At 37.9% G+C, this 19,597-nt stretch overlaps 2 protein-coding genes across 16 annotated transcripts in view; one reads left to right on the top strand and one right to left on the bottom strand.

Annotated features, from left to right (window-relative positions):
* PPIG (peptidylprolyl isomerase G) overlaps positions 1-6,513 on the top strand; it is a 45,986-nt gene extending 39,473 nt beyond the window's left edge. For all 14 annotated transcript variants that reach the window (XM_080670181.1, XM_080670177.1, XM_080670184.1 and 11 more), the window contains 2 exons: positions 4,062-4,198; positions 4,379-6,513. In XM_080670181.1, coding sequence (XP_080526307.1) covers positions 4,062-4,198; positions 4,379-5,489 — 1,248 coding nt within the window. In that variant the 3' untranslated portion in view covers positions 5,490-6,513. The remainder of the gene's footprint in view (positions 1-4,061; positions 4,199-4,378) is intronic.
* Positions 6,514-14,899: 8,386 nt separating this feature from the next.
* CFAP210 (cilia and flagella associated protein 210) overlaps positions 14,900-19,597 on the bottom strand; it is a 28,393-nt gene continuing 23,695 nt past the window's right edge. For both annotated transcript variants that reach the window (XM_080670248.1, XM_080670247.1), the window contains exon 9: positions 14,900-15,432. In XM_080670248.1, the coding sequence (XP_080526374.1) occupies positions 15,088-15,432 (345 nt within the window). In that variant the 3' untranslated portion in view covers positions 14,900-15,087. The remainder of the gene's footprint in view (positions 15,433-19,597) is intronic.

Below are 19,597 nucleotides of genomic sequence, written 5' to 3'. Positions count from 1 at the left end.
ATTTCTGACTGGTCCTTTTCCATTTTTTTGGCATTCTCATTAAGATCTTTAATGGTCTCACTAAGTTCCTCAGAGGTTTTTAGCAGATTCTTGAGTAACCTTATAAATGTGGTTTTGAACTCTATGTCCAATAGTTTGCTTTCCTCCATTTCTTTCATTCATGACAAGTTTCTTTGTCTCCGCATTCTGGCTGCTTCCCTGTGTTGACGGAGTGGCTTTGTGTGGTAGGTGACCTATAGGGCCCAGTGGTTCAGCCACCCCAATCACCTGAGGTGGATACTCTTGGTGCACCCCTTTGTAGGCTGAGTGCACAGTCTTGTTTTAGTTAAGCCTTGATTGCTGTTGGTATACTGGGAGGAATTTACCTCCAGGCTAATTGGCTGTGAGGACCCGCTGTGTCTATAATGAAAGAACTGCTGTGCTGGAGACACGCTTATGGGGCAGAACTTGTTTCAGTGGGGCTTTGGTGCTCACTGAGTTTGCCTCTTGAATGTGTCACTTATGGATGTGAGAAGTTGAAATCTGGTGTCATCTCACACTGACCACTAGGTACACTGGCTTCTGGATCTCCAATGGCGTGGAGGTCAGCTACTGTCTGAGGCTACCCAGCAGGAGCTACAGCGAGGTCTGCAGATTTCTCCTGGTCTGACCAGAGCTTCAGTTTGTTAGGTTAAGCTGCAATAGGGCAGGCCATTTATATGCAAAAGCTGCTGCGCACAGTTTGGGTGGGTTTGTTAAATTGGACGGGGTGGGGTCTCAGGGAGTCACTAGGGCGTGGCAAACAGCGATGGCTGCCAGTCAGCCGTCTCTGTGTCTTCGTGTTTCCAAGTTCATCCCGTGCCCCAGCGCAGTAAACAATGATTCCTGCGGGCAGCTCTGCAAGAAAGCCACCCTTACTTTCCGACCCGATGGCAGACAGTCCAGCTTCTCCCTGTACGGGTCTGGGTCCCCAGAGTCTCGCCAGAAACTGGAGTTCAGAGTAATGGGGAGCTGTGTCTCCCTTCGGGTTGAAAGAAACAGCGCACCCAATTGCCAACCGCCAGCTCAATTCGCACGCCTGCGTACCTCAGCTTTTGCGCGCTTGTGCACGTCTCAGTGCTCTTTTCTTCTAGTTGTAGAACTTCTACTCAGCCAGCTTTCCCGTGGTTCTGGGTGATAGATGTTTTGTCTTTTAGTTGTAGTTTTGGTGTGGTTGTGAGAGGCAGCCCGTACAGGTGTATACGTTATGCCGCCATCTTGGTTTCTCCTCTTAATGGATTTTTACAAATACATGGTGTAAAATGAGATGGTCTTTGCTGTGCCCCCTTGTTACTTCCTGACCACTATATCTCTAATCTTGTTAAAAATTAACTCTATTCTTACATTCGATCTTCTGTTTTAAATATATTTTTGTTGTTGATAGTATTACAGATATCTCCCCTTACTCCCCCTTTACCTCTTTTCTCCCACCCCCTTTGTCTTTACTAGATTGTCCCTGTCAGAATTTAAATATCTGTGTTTTTAGTATTTTAGAAACTTAGGTATATTATTTATTTACTTCCTACTCATTCCTCAGCCATTTCAGTTTGTCTTCTACCATTCTGCTGAAAACAGCACTTGCCATGTGGTCAGCTTCCTGTCACAAAATCCAGTGGATCCTTTCAGTCTTTGTCTTACTTAATATCTCTACCTGTAATACTCTTTTTGCTTTACTCCCATCATATTTTCTTGCTATCTCTGGCTATTCTATCTTGCATTTCCAGTGCCAGTTCATACCCTTCTACCCCACTTTTAAATATTGTGCTACAACAGGGTTCCAACTCTTCTCATTTTGCATATGCTCCTTCGATAATCTCATCACTCCCATGGCTTCATTGGCTCCCTATATGCTGATAAATGTCAAATTTTCATCTGTTCTTCTCTCACCAAAGGCTTATTTGACAGCCATTTAGTTGCTTAATGGGCACCTCAACTCAGTATATACAATAAGCACTTTCTCTTCAGACCTAATCTTCCTTTAGATTCCTGGACTCGTGACAAACACTACCACATGTACAGTTACTTAAATTTCAAGCCCAAGAATCATTTTGTTTTTCTCCTTTCTTTGCTACCATATATATCTTATTCATCACCAAGTCCTCTCAGATTAACCTCCTAAATCTATTTGCTTCTCTCAAACTCCACTCCAGTAATCTTTTTTTTTTTTTAATATATTTTATTGGTATTTTACAGAGAGGAAGGGAGAGGGATAGAGAGTTAGAGACATCGATGAGAGAGAAACATCGATCAGCTGCCTCCTGCACACCTCCCACTGGGGATGTGCCCGCAACCAAGGTACATGCCCTTGACCGGAATCGAACCTGGGACCCTTCAGTCCGCAGGCCGACGCTCTATCCACTGAGCCAAACCGGTTTCGGCTCCAGTAATCTTAATTCAATTTATCGTATAGTCTCAGAACTGTAAATACCTTCCTAACTGTTCTCATGGCAGTTCTCAAACTTTTTTATCTTAGGACCTCTTTATACTCTTAAAAACTATTGAGGATTCAAAAGAGCTTTTGTTGATGTGGATTATATCTATTAATATTTACTCTTCTGGAAATTAAAACTGAGAAGTATTTCAAACACAAGACTACTGTATATAAGCACATAATCTATTAGCTATGAAAGCAAAGACATCAAAACATGCCAGGTTGTCTCTGAAAAATTCCATTGTGTGGTAAAGAATGAAAGTGGAGAAGGCAAATAATGTGATATTATGAAAATAATTTTGACCTCACAAATCCCTAGACCAGGGTTGGGCAAACTTTTTGACTCGAGGACCACAATGGGTTCTTAAACTGGACCGGAGGGCCGGAACAAAAGCATGGATGGAGTGTTTGTGTGAACTAATATAAATTCAAAGTAAAGGAGCGGAGGGGAGAGCAAGAGAACCGGATTGAACAGCCGGATCTGGCCCGCAGGCCGTAGTTTGCCCACGGCTGCCCTAGACTATACTGAGTCTTGGGATTCCTAAACCACACTTTGAGAATCACTGATGTAATCTTTTTCCAGAGTGATCATTTGAAAATTAAAATCTAATTATGTCACTCCTTTGTTGTTTTCCTTATGATAAGTCCAAAATTATTACCATGGCCTACAAGACCTCAAAAGCTAGTCCTTGCTTACTTCATCAGATTATCAAGTGCTACTTTCCTTTGCCATTTTGTCTTTAGCCACACTGATCTGTCTTCTGATCATTTCTAAAATATGCTATTTCTTCCTATCTCAGGACCTTCAAACATGGTATATTTCTATGCCTAACATGTACTTCCTCACCCATCTATCCTCACCCCCTTTTATCTCTTTTTCCTCACCCTTCCTTAGGTATCTCCTCATACATATTCTGTAGTTTTTAGCTTTTACTTATCATTTTAACTTTTCTACCCTTTCTCTGCAATAGGTTAGATATCTTTGTTATATATTACCTGAGCGCCTTTTACTTCTCCTTTTATATTCATTCTAATTGTGGCTGAATATATGCTTCATGTCTGTGATAATATGTCTGTCTCTGTTCTCCTAACCTTGTAGAATATAAGTTCCAAGGGAGCAAAATCAGGTGTGTCTTGACTCACTAATATTTATTTACTCAGTATGTGGTAGAGTGGTGGGCCATCCTAAGAGTTGAAAAATTACTGGTTGAATAAATGAGTATCTGTACATTTACTTGTTTTTTTTTGTTTTTTAATAATATGGGACTTTTTGATATGAAGCATCAAGATCACATATTTCCAAATTGGAACTTGGCAACTTGTGAGGGTTCTTGAAACTATTCTGCTTTAGCATCATTTAAATAGACAGTTCTGTAGAGAAGGCGTGGGTGGCTAGAGTTTCTGTGGTTAATGCTTATTTGGAATTTCAGTATGTTTTTAAAGTATTTCTTTCTCATTGATTTCCTATCTGAAAATTGGAGAAATTTTAGTTATTTTAGAGGGCATAGAAATATCAGACACTTTATTTGAACCTAGAAATATATACACTTCAGCTATGGTATAATGCTTTTATATTTTTGTAAGTTAATTTTCCCCTTTTTATTTTCTTAAGCGTTATCGAACTCCATCTAGATCCAGATCAAGGGATCGTTTCAGACGGAGTGAGACTCCTCCACATTGGAGGCAAGAGATGCAGAGAGCTCAAAGAATGAGAGTATCAAGTGGTGAAAGATGGATCAAAGGGGATAAGTAAGATTTAATTATATTATTTCAAATGTAGTGAATATATATATATATATTTTTACTATAGTGCATCCAGTTATTTGTAGCCGTTTCTGGGTATCTTAAGGAAAATAGAATATCATTTTAGCTAATGACACCAGTTTTTTCTTAATAAAAAGGCTTTTTTCCCCCCCTCTTATGTTTTAGGAGTGAGTTAAATGAAATAAAAGAAAATCAAAGAAGCCCAGTTAGAGTAAAAGAGAAGAAAATAACTGATCTCAGGCATGTGTCTGAGAGTCCAAACAGAAAAAGTGAAAAGGAAAAGAAAATTAAAGACCATAAATCTAACAGCAAAGAGAGAGATGTCAGAAGAAATTCAGAGAAAGATGATAAGTATAATAAAAACAAGGTGAAGAAAAGGGCCAAATCTAAAAGTAGGAGTAAAAGCAAAGAGAAATCAAAGAGTAAGGAAAGGGATACAAAGCATAATAGACATGAAGAAAAGAGGATGAGGTCAAGGAGTAAAGAAAAGGATCATGAGAATACAAAAGAAAAAGAAAAGTCCGATTCTAAAGGAAAAGATCAGGAAAGGAGTAGAAGTAAAGAGAAGTCTAAACAGTTAGAATCAAAAAGTAATGAGCATGATCATAATAAAAGTAAGGAAAAGGATAGACGTGCACAGTCTAGAAGTAGAGAACGCGATACAACTAAAGGCAAACACAGTTACAATAGTAGAACAAGGGAACGAAGCAGAAGTAGAGACAGAAGCAGAAGAGTGCGATCCAGAAGCCATGACCGTGATCGCAGCAGAAGCAAGGAGTACCATAAATACAGAGAGCAGGAGTACAGGAGAAGAGGAAGGTCACGGAGCCGAGAGAGAAGAGCTACACCAGGACGATCGAGAAGTAAAGATAGAAAGAGAAGGAGAAGAGATTCACGGAGCTCAGAGAGAGAAGAAAGTCAGAGCAGGAACAAAGAAAAACATAGAAACCAAGAAGGTAAGAGTTCACACAGAAAAGAAAATTCTGAGGGTGAGAGGAGAATGCACTCTAAAAATCGTGATCATAATAGTTCAAATGATAATAGGGATAAAAAGGCTGATAGAGATCAAAGTCCATTCGCAAAAATAAAACAAAGTAGTCAGGACAATGAATTAAAGTTCTCCACATTAAAACATAAGGAGGATGAGAAGACCAGATCCTCAGTGGAAAAAGAAAACCAAAAATCAAAGGGTCAAGAAAATGACCATGCACATGATAAAAATAAAAAATTTGATCATGAATCAAGCCCTGGAACAGATGAAGACAAAAGTGGATGAGTGAGTTGTATAAACTTATTTCCATTCTGTCTCAAATTTTAAGTTTTAGAGACTTGCTAATGAATCTCCTTTATGTTGTTTCTCTCTTCTCATTGTTTTGGGTTGTTTATGTTTGTCCTTTTTTTTTTTTTTTTAACATGGACTTTATTGAGTTGATCTTTTGATAATCTGCAAGCTGGATAATTTGTACTGCTAAAGTTTTAATAAACTTGAAATGAGAAAAACACTTTGGTGTAATACTGTGTGCTGTGTTTCACTATTTCATGTATACATTTTTGTGTTGCAACAATCAGCCAATAGCAAACACGCTATCCCTTAATTTGTGTGATCAGCCATTTGGAAACAAATATAACTGATTGTTGGAATACATTGTTACAAAAGCTTATATTACTCATGATTAAAGTAACTTTAGAAGCCACTTGATAGAAGTCTTATAAAGATTTTCTGATTGGATTTATGGCTTATAGTAATTTTTATGCAGAAACAGGATCCTAATAACTTGAGTTCTTAAGGCATTACTTTTGATGTTATAGTAATTTGTGCTTTAAAATAGATATTTAGTTCTTTATATAGTATTTCATATGCTGTTCTTTATAGTTCCACTCATAGCTTGTTTCATGATAATATTTTTCATGTCTAGTTCTGTTTTACTTAACTGTCTCTAAAAATAGTTGAGTATTTTTTTCTGTTGATGTACTGATTAAGCTTGACTTGCTGTTATACAGCTTCTGACAAGTAATCTTGGAAGATCAGACTGTGATTCTCAATCTGTGTTGATTTCATTTGCTTTTAGAGAACCTTGTTTATTATCCTTCTCTAAAATGGAAAAATACTTTTCTCACTAAAGCATACCACTTGTGCAAATCTTTTAAGTTTGATTCTAAAAGTTGTTAGTATTGATAAGACTTATCTTTTTTGGCCACTGACCTATATAGAGTTGAGTGTTAATTCTGCATGTTTTGTTTGTGTTCTTGGGGTGTGTGTGTGTGTGTGTGTGTGTGTGTGTGTGTGTGTGTGTGTGTGTGTAACTTAAACTGCACTAATTCTCATAGCTGTTTCAAATGGCAAGAAAATATCTCTTTTTAATATATGTATCATAGTGGGCTGTAGCATGTTTATGACTGGTTTCTTTCTATTCAAGTGGTTTATATCATTACTGTTAACATTATTTTAACTGGGCATGTATAACATTGCCACTTAGAGTAGAAAATTGCAAAATTTGATAGCTAACAGAGTTAAACACTAAAGATATCTAAAGTTCATTTAGAATTTTATGTGTTGTACATTGCTATTTTTGTGATGTGGCCTTTTATTCTGTAATTTCTAAATAAAATACTGAACATCCAGCAAACACAAAACCTGCCTCATTTGAAAAGAAATTTTAGAATTCCAATTAATAGTAACTTCTAGAGTGTTTTGTACTTTAATATTTGTCAATATAGTGTCAGTTTCTTGGTAAACCCAGTAGCTAGTCAATGCTGTTAGTACTAAATGAAGCAGTGCTTAACATAATGTGATTAATACATTAATGATACATTTGGCATTATGTATGGTAGTAGCTGTTTGCATAATGAGTAATAGGGTAATTATATGATTGTTTGGAACTCCTTGAAACAAATATCCACAGTGGAGTCTTTCTAATTTTTTCCTTGAATATAAAAGTAATAGATGTTTATGATAATTCAGGGTGGTTGATTCCTTTAAAACTTTGAACACATACCCACATTAGGGTAATTGAGTCTTGAGTGTATAATCTCTTATATATTTTAAATTAGTTATTGTTTATTTTAAATTCAGTACATTGCATTTTTAAAATCTTTGTTATATACTTTTTGCACATCAAGAAAGATGCTATTTAAGAAAGGATTTCTAATCAAGTTCTATTTTTTAAAAAAAGCCACGATAAGTAAACATACTTCTGTATTGTCTGATCCCAGAGCTTTATCTACTAAGAATTATAGGCAAGTAACAAAAGGGGGAAAATTTAGCAATTTCTATAAGTATTTTATTTTGGTTATCAGAAGACCAACTCCATGCTAAGCCTTTTTTAAAAAAAAAAAAGCTTTATTAGCTGTTTTAACAATAGAACAGATTTTGGCAAAGGAGATGATAGGTGTCAGTCAGGTAGGTTTTATATTCAGAATATAAAGAACATTTAGAAAATGATTAAATAGCATTTACTGTACCTCAAGTCTTCCTTTGCATCTGAATAGCACACAGCTCAAATGGTCCTTTCCTCCCACTACATTTTTAATAGTTGTACCACCTTAAGTTATTACTTTGAACACACTCGGTTTTCCTAAAAGTCAGCTATTTAATACCTTCTTGTAATTTTATAGTTATGTCTGAGCTTACAGTTTACCTCTAAGAATCTTTTTAAATATATATAATTATTTCAGAGAGGAAGGGAGAGGGAGAGAGATAGAAACATCAATGATGAGAGAGAATCATTGATCAGCTGCCTCCTCCACGCCCCCTGCTGGGGATTGAGCCCTCAACTCGGGCATGTGCCCTGGCCAGGAATTGAACAGTGACCTCCTGGTTCATAGGTCAATGCTTAACCACTGAGGCACACCAGCTGGGAACCTCTAAGTATCTTTGACTTAATATCCTCTTAAAGATTTAAATAAGTTTGTCTTTATTGCCTGAGAAATTTTTCATGATTATTATTTCAAGTGAACACTTTTTCTTCCACAGAAATTGACACAACAGAGTGATTGCTACTAAATGAGCAGTAGAGAGAGGAGCTGCTTGATTGCTTTAAAATATTTAAAATTACACAGTGAGAGAATTCATACATAGACCATTGTAGTTCTTAAGCTCCTTAAAATCAAAGCCTTCACAGAATTTTTAAAGAATTTGACTCTGCACAAGTGTGATATTGATTCATATTGGCTTTATTGAATTACTTTTGATTCTTGTACCCAGTGATAGATAGAAAACTGAAAAGTAAAGATTTTTTAATGTTAAGGACAGGAACACATTGGGTTTCTGGTATTTTGAGTATGGTATTAACTGACAGTTCTAATTTGTTTTCACGTTAGTATGTTTTTTAATAAGTAGTTCGTTGTGCTTCACCCTAGGTGGCAATTTTTTTAAATCAGACTTTGAACCTTTAATAAATTTCTATAGAAACTTGGTTCTGTTTACCTTCACCAGAAGATACTTTAAATATACACCATATAGATGATTGTTATAGAGAAACAAAAGTCATTTTTCTGTTACCTTTTGGTCATGTTTACTATAATTATTCAGTTTATTATTCATACATTTAGAATTGAATGGAGTCTCCAAGGATTGTAGTTTTATAACCGGTTTATCGTGAAAAGATGTGTTTTGTTATAAATACTTGTTTAAAAGTAAACTCCAGGAAATACAGCACTGGCTGACTCCTGCCTGTAGTGGGCTTTCCAGCTGCCTAAAGGGTTCAGGCAAAGGCAAACTCTGGGCTGGGCTGTGACACAAGAAGTCAATATTAAAGGAAAAGAAAAATCACATAAATTTTTAAAATTCCGTCAGCAAGGTAGGAGAAGGGATTTGTTGAGGCACGGGAGGGAGTGGTGGGGCTGACTTGTGTTTCCCCCACATCCCCCCCCCCTTTTTTTTTTCTTCTTAAAGCAAATTCCTGTTTACTGGTGTGTGTTTTCTTCCCCTTTGAGTGTTTATAGTGTTTGGAAGGATCAATAAGTGAATTGGGTATTTGTATGTGGGGATGTTAAAAGTTGTGGCTGCTCTCATTGTGGAAGGGAAAAACCAAGTTAAAGCACTTCTTTTCCTAGTTCAAAGTCACTGTGATGTATATTTTTTTAATGAAATTTAGGAATAAAGCTCTTATTACAATTGTAAAATGTTTCAAAATGCTGCTTCTCTTATCATTAGTCTAGTAACTGTTAAATTGTTTTCTGCAAACTGCATTTTGTGGAATTTAAACTCTGAAACTATATCAATTTTTACAGTTTGTATTAAATAAACTATACTATAATAAATAGTTTGTTTTCTATTTTTAAAATTGTTTATTTCACCTTTATTTTTATTAAAAGCTAAATAATGAAAATAAACTAAAATACAATTTTATTTTACCCATGGAGATATAGAATATGTGTGTTTAACAATTCTGAACTTCTTTAAGAATTTAGCCAGCAGTGACGATTTCCAGAAGGTTTAGGAATAAATCCTAGTGTAAATGTTTAATCATGATGCTTCCAATTGCGATGTGTCTTTTTGCCTCAGCAAGCTTTAAAGGTTACACTTGGAATTTGCATTACTATCTAGTAGAAAAGCCCATTTGCTTTTTAATTTCCCAGCATTAGGAATACTATTATATCCTTGGCCCTCCTGTTTAAGTGTTCTAAAAGCATACAAATGTTAATTGTAAGAAAAATTGACTCTAGTTTTTGGTTTCTTCTTTGGTTGTTATTTAAATGAGATGTATATAGGCAAAATTTACCTACCTAACTTGAGAGTTAGTCACAAAAAATATATATGCTTAGGTAAAAACATTCTGACCATCCAGTGATTTGTGTGTATTAACAGGTGAATATTATTAAACTTCCAGGTTCTGGAGTGTTTTTTAAAATGCTTTAACCAGGAGAATATGTAAAATGTAAGTGCTTCATATGGACTGTGCAAATTGTGTATTAAAATACTTTTAGTATCAATTTGCTTTTTCTATTTTCATTGCTTTCTAGGTTTCTTTACTAAACATTTCTTAATCTAATATTGTATTTCCTTTTTATTTTTAAATGCTGGTTCATAATTTTTTACCCCCACCCTCCAAAGTCCTCAATACCAAAAATGTCTTGGTTTTAGTTTACATATTTGCACAAATTTTAGCTATGAGTTTCTTTATTCAGAGTAGCAGATTAGAGCAGTTACTAGTATGTATCCACTGTTCTGTGTTTTGCCATTCTATTCTTTACACTAAACTGTGATTAATTTAAAAGCTGCACAGACTTTTTTTTTTTTTTCTTAATGTGCTTAACTCTAGTAGAAAGCCCAGCCCAATAGAATCAAATTATATATGTTAGGGAGAAAACTATGTTTTCAGTGTTTTATCCTTCACTCAGTTAAGTTGGTTATAAAACATTTAAATAATCATTGTTTTTTTGTTGTTTTTTTAAAAATATATATTTCTTTATTGATTTCAGAGAGGAAGGGAGAGCGAAAGAGAGATAGAAACATCAATGATGAGAGAGAACCATCAGTCGGCTGCCTCCTGCACACTCCCCACTGGGGATGGAGCCTGCAACCTGAGCATGTGCCCTTGGCCGGAATCGAACCCTGGACCCTTCAGTCCACAGGCCGATGCTCTATCCACTGAGCCAAACCAGCTAGGGCTAAAATATCCTACCAGTTGTGCCATTGCGAGTTCACTATGGTCCCTTAGATCCCCTTGGCACACAATTTTGGAATCATTGTATACAGTGTTCTTTTTAATATTCAGCTACATTAGTCTTTTAGCAGGATTTGTTTAACATGGGATCTATAAGCCCTGAAGATATGATTTGGTATGATGGCTTTGCTTACAGAATAATCTATACCGTTTTGGTTTTGTTTTTTTAAAAGTATAGGTGGCCGGGGACTCTTTCCCCCTCCCCACGTGGGAGTCTGTGCTGTAAGATTCTTTCCCTCTCCCCATGTGGGAATCTGTACTTGTTCAATAAAATTTCCACCTTTGCTATTAAAAAAAAAAAAGTATAGGTGGCCATCCCTGTCCCAGATATACTTAATCACAATCTGGGGTATGGGCAAGACTCACTGCCCTGTGTAGCCTATGAGGATGGTTGTGGAAGTCCTGAAATTACATGCATAATGTTTGGGGTGGGGTGGGGGGAATAGTACACCTTACTGCTCAAGGAGCTATAAGTTTCATCAGATTCCCAGAGAGGATCATGACATCAAATATTTTTGCTATAAGACTTGGTCCCTGAGAGAATGATGATCTGCGTAATTTACACCTATACTCAGCATTTCCGTTTGTAGAAATCTATTTCAAAAATACACTAATGGAAATATGGAACAAAGCTGTTATTTGCAGGAATTTATAGTAGTAAAGACGAGATCATATCTATTGGTATGCCACTGGTTGAGTAAACTGGTACAAACATGCAACAGAATACTGTGCCATTTGGGGGGAAATGAGGGTCTTTATATACTGGAATGATCTCTAGGATATAATAAATGAAAAAAATTGTTTTATGCAAGAGTGAAATGAAAATACACATATTTGCTTATTTTAAAAAAACAGTAAGCAAAGGACAACAGTGAAAAGATAACCTATTTGTCTGGGAAATGGAGGAGAAATTTTTTCAAATCATACCTGATAAGGGGTTAATATCTACAGTATGTAAAGAACTACAATTCAACCAAAAAAGCAATGGATGAAAAAACTCAAAAGGACTCAAATAACATTTCTCCAATGTTGGTAAATTCACAACTGATAAACTGGAACTGTAAATCAAAACCACAATGATATAGCACCTCATGTCCGTTAGGATGGCTATTATCAAAACTAGAGGCCTGGTGCATGAAATTCATGCACCAGGAGGAGGGGTGTCCCTCAGCCCAGCCTAGACGCTCTCCAATCTGGGATCCCTCTCACAATCCAGGACTGCTGGCTCCCAACTGCTCGCCTGCCTGCCTTCCTGATTGCCCCTAACCGCTTCTGCCTGCCAGCCTGATCACCTCCTAACCACTCCCTTGCCAGCCTGATTGATGCCTAACTGCTCCCCTGCCAGCCTGTTTTCCCCTAACTGCCCTCCCCTGCAGGCCTGGTCCCCCCCAACTGCTCTCCCCTGCAGGCCTGGGTCCCTCCTAACTGCCTTTCCCTGCAGGCCTGGCACCCCCAACTTACTGCCTCTGCTGGCTTGGTCACCCCTAACTGCCCTCCCCTGCAGGCTTGATCGCCCCCAACTGCCCTCACTTGCAGGCCTGGTCCCTCCCAACTGCCCTCCCCTGCTGGCCATCTTGTGGTGGCCATCTTGTGTCCACATGGGGGCAGGATCTTTGACCACATGGGGGCAGCCATCTTGTGTGTTGGAGTGATGATCAATCTGCATATTACTCTTTTATTAGATAGGATAGAGGCCTGGTGCACAGGTGGGGGCCAGCTAGTTTGCCCTGAAGGGTGTCCCGGATCAGGGTGGGGGTTCCCTTGGGGCGTGGGGCAGCCTGGGCGAGGGGCCTGTGGTGGTTTGAAGGCCGGCCACAGCCCCGGGCGACCCAAGCGGAGGACCTGGTATCTGGGGTTTATTTATCTTCTACAATTGAAACTTTGTAGCCTGGAGCAGAGCCAAGCCTTCTGCTCGCTCTGTGGCTGCAGCCATTTCTATTGGGATTTATGTATCTTCTATAATTGAAACTTTGTAGCCTTAAGCGAGGCCTGGGCCGGCCAGGATGTGTGGAAAGCTTGGCTTCCTCCATCGCTGGGGGCAACCCTAGCCTCCTGCTCTTTCCAGCTCCGTGGCTGCCGCCATTTCTGTTTGGGTTTATGCAGGGGTCCTCACACTACGGCCCGCGGGCCACATGCGGCCCACCAAGGATATTTATCCGGCCCACCGGGTGCCGCTGCCTGTCCTGCTTAGCAGCCGACTCGTCCCAGGCCCGCAGTGCGCATAGGAATTTGTTCATAGTTTTTTTTTTTAACTATAGTTTGGCCCTCCAACGGTCTGAGGGACAGTGAACTGGCCCCGTTTAAAAAGTTTGAGGATCCCTGGATCTTCTTATCATTGAAACTTTGTAGCCTTGATTGGAGGCCTAGGCCGGCAAGGGCAGGCAGAAAGCTTGGCTTCCTCCATTGCTGGGGAAACCCAAGCCTCCCTCCTGCTCTCTGTGGCCGTAGCCATCTTGGTTGGGTTTATTTGCATATTCGCTCCTGATTGGCTTGTGGGCGTGACTTGTGGGTGTAGCGGAGTGATGGTTAATTTGCATATTACTCTTTTATTATATAGGATATGTTAGTGAAGATGCGTACCCTGGTGCAATGTTGTGGGAATGTAAAGTGCAGCTTATGGTCCAAACAGTATGATGGTTCTTAAGAAAATTTTAAACAATTGTCATAAAGCAATTTAACTTTTGAGCATATATCCAAAAGAATTTAAAGATTATTTCAGAGATTTGCACACCAGTGTTTACAGCAGCATTATTCACCACAGCCAAGAGATGAAAATAACCCAAGTGTTCATTAATGAAGGAATAAAGTAAGTTTGGGATATCCTATATAATAAAAGGCTAATGTGCAAATTGTCCCCTCGACCTGGAGTTCAACCAGGGCCAACCACTTGCAGCCCCTCCCCCCATCTGGCCTCACCCCCAGTCAGTCCACTCCCCCCCTGATTGGGGGCAGGGCCAGCCTGCTAACTGCCTGTGGCCCCTCCTCCTGGCTGGCCCCACCCTGATCAGACCCCCACCCTAATCGGAGGCAGGGTCAGCCAGCCAACCTCCCATGTCCTGTCCCCCCAGCCAACCCAGCCCGATGGGCCCCCACCCATGCACAAATTCGTGCACTGGGCCTCTAGTATATATATATAATTTCATATTGTTTTAAGAAAGGAATTCTGGCACATGCTTCAACATTAGATGACCTTGAGAACATTATGCTAATGGAAATAAATTCTACTTAATGAGGTGTCTAAAGTGGTCAAATTCATAGAAACAAAGTAGAATGGTAGGTCCCAGGAGCTGAGGGGAGGGAAAATGGAGAGTTGTTTAATGGGTATATAGTTTCAGTTTTGCAAGATGATAAGATCCGGAGATTGGTTACACAACAATGTGAATATACTAGTATACTACTGAACTGTACTCTTAAAAATGTTTAAGATGGTAAAATTTGTATTCTGCATTTTATACCACAGTCAAGAAACTTAAAAGGAGCAGGGGAATGCAATTCATAACAAGACACTGAACTTGTATCAAGTTTGCTGCCTAACTACATGTAGAAGAATTATTTCAACTGACCTTAAAACATGGCAATTTGCACGTCTAGTGAGATATACTATAAAATAAACCACAAGCCATAAATTGTATTCGGTAATCATATTATTAGTGTTATTTGAAACTAAAGTTTAAGTACTGAATGGTACACAATTTTCTGAAGAGAAAAGTAGTACTTCCATGCAGCTATAAGAAGGAATGAAGTGCTGATGATGGTAGGACATTAGATAGACCTTGGAAATATGCTAAATAAGTCTGAGACAAGGCCACAGTATGATTCCATTTATATAAAATATCCAAATAGGCAAAACCACAGAGACAAAGCAGATTAGTGGTTGCCAGGGGCTATGGAGAGGAGGATGGGGAGTGATTGCTTAATAGGTACAGGGTTTTCATTTGAGCAATGAAAAGGTTCTGGAACTCGATAATTGTAATGGTTATACAATATTATGAATATAAATGCCACTGAACACATTTTTAAGTGACTAAATTATACATTTTATTTTGTGTATATATTTTTATCAAAAATGAATTAACCTTCAATGGTGAAGATCCAACATAATTGTACTTAGATGAAGAGCAGCTTTATTAAATTGTAAGCAAGTAATTCACTTACATTTGGAGCTTATAGTATTAGCTACAATTTAGTCTCTCAATCTAAACTTTCCTACCATGTAAAACCTAGCCTTGCCTTAGACTTTTGAAAATTATTATATTTTGATCCCTGCGAATTATAAGAAGGGAGCTGGACTCCAGTGAAATCATTTGTCTGATAGCTAGGTCTTAATCCACCTCTGCCCATAAGAACTGGTCCATGGCCACCTCCAGGTCCTCTCTGTACAGATTTTACAAGAGGATAAATATGTTTATTTGTTGATTCAGATTCAAATTTAATTACTTCTCTGGCATAATCCTGAAATTGTTTCTCCTTTCCAGCCATAAGTTCTTCAGTAAGTCTGCAATACTCTAGATAGTCTTCTTTTGCTTGTTTTGCATTAAACTTATTTTTGGCCTATTAAGGAAAGAAAGTACAATTCCATATTGGTAAATGAGATCAATTTTCTAAATATACATAGCATTAGAAGTTGTAGATATATTTTTCTAAACTCATTGATATTTGACAAGTTCTGACTTAACAACTGTATACTATAATTTCAGAAACTTTCCCATGTATCTCACAATATCATCATGCTCAGAAGTCATGACTCAATGAAACTTACCTTAATAGCCTTATGTGATGATACATCTTCACATAAAGGCATGAAATTTAGATAAAATCAAATAACCAAGTTTAGAATCCTGTTTCTACCATTTAATAATGTGTACTCTGGCAGGTGTAGAAGGCATACCAATCACTGTCCCTACCCATCCACTATTTTGAAGGAACTCACTCAAACCCACTCTCCTAAGTCATCCCAATATACCATGTGCCACCAGCACGTAAGATTAAATTGGCAGTGAATATCTGAGCTAAGTTAAACCAACTACATGCTCTGTTTCCCAATAATTTGAAGTTGGAACAAGTGAAATTTACCAGTGTAGGTTGATCAGGTGCTGTGTGGAATAAGTACGCTAAGCTATCTACCAAAAGCCAATTTACCAACATTTCATAATTTCATAAGCCAATTTACCAACATTCCAGCCTGCGAGAATCAGGCCCAAACTGGCTCTCGAACATCCCCTGAGGGGTCCCGGATTGCGAGAGGGTGCAGGCCAGGCCAAGGGACCCCACCAGTACATGATTGGGGCTGGGGAGAGATTGCGGGAGGACTCCAGGGCGTGTCCGGCCCATCTCGCCTAGTCCCAATCGGTTGGTCCCCAGCAGCAAGCTAACTACCAGTCGGAGCATCTGCCCCCTGGTGGTCAGTGCCCATCACAGCGACTGGTTGAACGGTCGAACGAATGGTCGGACACTTAGCATATTAGGCTTTTATTATATAGGATATGATTATAATGACTTTTAAAGATTTCTATGAAGTTTTGGTTGACAACTTTTTCATTTTGTCTTCTCTGTGGCTTTTTTTAAAAAATGCCGAGTTGGCAAAAAAAATTGAGTGATTTTTGTACACTTAAGAATATATTTTAATATTCAAAATCAATAACCAATACTTAAGCATAAAATAGTAGCCCAAACCTGATATCTACCATAAATTGAAATTTATAAGGAAATAGAGCAACTACATGAATATAGAAAACCACATTTTTATTACTGAGTGCTGCATTTAAAAGTTAAAGCTTATATGTTAAATTGGTGATAAACTACCAGAAGCTTGAAAAAATAGAAAATGACATTCAATAAGAATTTTTTTTAGTCAGAAAAAGCTATAACCTGTCTTCTAAATGTGGGATCTTAACAAGAAGCAGTTGAGATATGTTGATTTGGTGGTTTGTAGAAAGATATTGAGGGAACAAGGAGAAACATTTAAAGTACAATGGAAGTAACAATGGAGGGAAGGATTGCATAATGGATCATATGATTGGTACCTCAAATTTGATAAGCATAAATAGAGACTCATAAAGAAACATTTAAAATAGTGGTTAAAAAGTAACAACAAGCACCTTTGAAGGATGCAAGAGAGCTATTATTTTGGATACTGGAAAATAAAGTGAAAGAATCATTTATCCTATCTTTTCCTTAAAAACTGTACCTCAGGGAAACCAAACTGCTGATCATGAATCCAAAGGAAATTGACATTTTGCCACCTCATGAATTAAGAGATTTAGGCATGATCATCAAAGACTCTTCATATCACAGAAAGTGAGACAACAGTCATTAGGCACCTTCTAATAGAAGGACACAACATCACCCATGAGGAATTTCAACCAAAAAAATTGAATGTAATCTAAACTAGATTTTACATGAAATGCAGGGAACACATTAAACTACACCACAGGGATCCAAATGGCAAAAGCCAGATTAATAACTGTAAAAGATTAAAAAAACACAATTTTTTCAACAAACAACAAAAAAGGGCAAATATAATAAAGACAAGGAGGGAGAACTTAAGACAAAAAGAGAGGATGGATGTGGAGGAGAAGTTATAGATTAAAAGAGACTTGAAAGACATATCAACCAAATAGAATACATGTACCTTATTTGATCCCGATTCAAATAACACAATTTCAAAAGTACTCATGAGATAATTTGAGGGGAAATTAAACATTGAGTGTTAATTGTTATATATATATATTTTAAATATATTTTATTGATATTTTACAGAGAAGAAGGGAGAGGGATAGAGAGTTAGAAACATCGATGAGAGAGAAACATCGATCAGCTGCCTCCTGCACACCCCCCACTGGGGACGTGCCCGCAACCAAGGTATGTGCCCTTGACCGGAATCGAACCTGGGACCTTTCAGTCCGCAGGCTGACGCTCTATCCACTGAGCCAAACCAGTTTTGGCAATTGTTATATTTTTAAATGTATCTTTATTGTTGAAAGTGTTACAGATGTTCCCCCTTTTTTCCCATTGACCCCCTCCACCCCACACTGAATGTTAATTGTTTTAGATACAATAATAGAATTGTGATTATGTTGATTCCTAAAGAGTCCCTGAGTAGTAGAGATACATTCTGAAATATACATTAATAAAATTAGATAATCTCTGAATTTTTTCCAAAATAATATGGCAAATCCTACTTCTGGTAATGGCTGCATAAGGAAGTTGACCAATTTCCCTCCACAGGTAGCAAGTTTATTATTAAAAATTATTAAAATCAGCCCTAGCTGGTTTGGCTTAGAGAGTTGGCCTACGGACTGGAGGGTCCTGGGTTCGATTCCAGTCAAGGGCACATGCTTGGGTTGTTGGCTTGATCCTCAGTAAGGGGTATGCAGGAGGCAGCCGATTAATGATTCTCTCTCATCATAGGTGTTTCTATCTCTATCTCCCTCTCCCTGCCTCTCTGAAATAAAAAATATATGATAAAAATTTTTTTTAAATCAAACATTTTAGAGCCCTAGAAAGTGACCAGATGCGGGTAAATACTTGAGAAGTGTCTTTTCATGAAAAACTGCTGCTAAATCTGGTAAGAACAGCAACTTTTTGGCATTCTTGTTTGGAGGGCATTGCTATACATCCAGCTCAGGTAATGAAAACTTGCAGATTCCATTTGAGTTGAGTGGCAAAGCTGCTAAAAATTTAAGGGGGAGATTCTAGAGGCAGACAGTTATAGAAGAATTAAAATAATAAACTCTACAGACATCCCTGACTAATTGATAAACTATACATTCACACAGGAGATCCCAGGGCGTCTAGCAAAAATTAAAAACCTGGAGGAGATTGTGAATGTTCTGTTCTTTGGAAGGCCATCCTCAACCCACACACAGCTTATGCAGCAGTGGTAAAAGCATTGCTGGTTTAACTTGTCTGAAGATAAACTCTACCCACATTATTGGTTGACTATCAATGCCAGTACAGAGAGGAACCTTAGAGAGCCAGACTTAAAAACAAACAAACATTAGCAAAGACTTCAAAGGTTGCCTATTGTGAAGACAGATTTCATAGCTTGCATCCAGGGAAAGTAACTGCCTACTAAAAAAAAGAGCAACAACCCTCAGAACAAAACAGAGTGTACAACATACTCTATACAATGTCAAGTTTTCAATGAAAAATTACTAGACTTGCAAAGAAATAGGAAAGTGTTACATTGTCCTAAGGAAAAAATAGAATAGTTCTAAACAGCATATTGAATTTAACAATTAGATTTCAAAGCAGCTATTATAAACATATCAAAAGAATTAAAGGAAATATAGGGAATCTAAATAGAAAAAGAGAAATTATTAAAAAGAACCAAATAGCCCTAACTGGTTTGGCTCAGTGGATAGAGCGTCGGCCTGCGGACTGAAGGGTCCCAGGTTCGATTCCGGTCAAGGGCATGTACCTTGGTTGCGGGCACATCCCCAGTAGGAGGTGTGCAGGAGGCAGCTGATTGATGTTTCTCTCTCATCGATGTTTCTAGCTCTCTATCCCTCTCCCTTCCTCTCTGTAAGAAATCAATAAAATATATATTTTAAAAAAATAAAAAATAAAAAGAACCAAATAAAAAGGGTAGAGTTTGAAGTTCAGTAATTGAAATAAAAATTTCATTAGATGAGTTCAATATCAGAATCAGTGAATCTGAAGGTAGACCAATAGAAATTGTCCCATCTGAAGAACAGAAAGAAAAAGATTGATG

This window comes from Plecotus auritus, assembly GCF_963455305.1.
Source record: "Plecotus auritus genome assembly, chromosome: 5".
Classification (NCBI taxonomy): domain Eukaryota; kingdom Metazoa; phylum Chordata; class Mammalia; order Chiroptera; family Vespertilionidae; genus Plecotus; species Plecotus auritus.
Note: the sequence above shows the minus strand (reverse complement) of the source record. Positions and strands in the feature narration are given on the sequence as shown.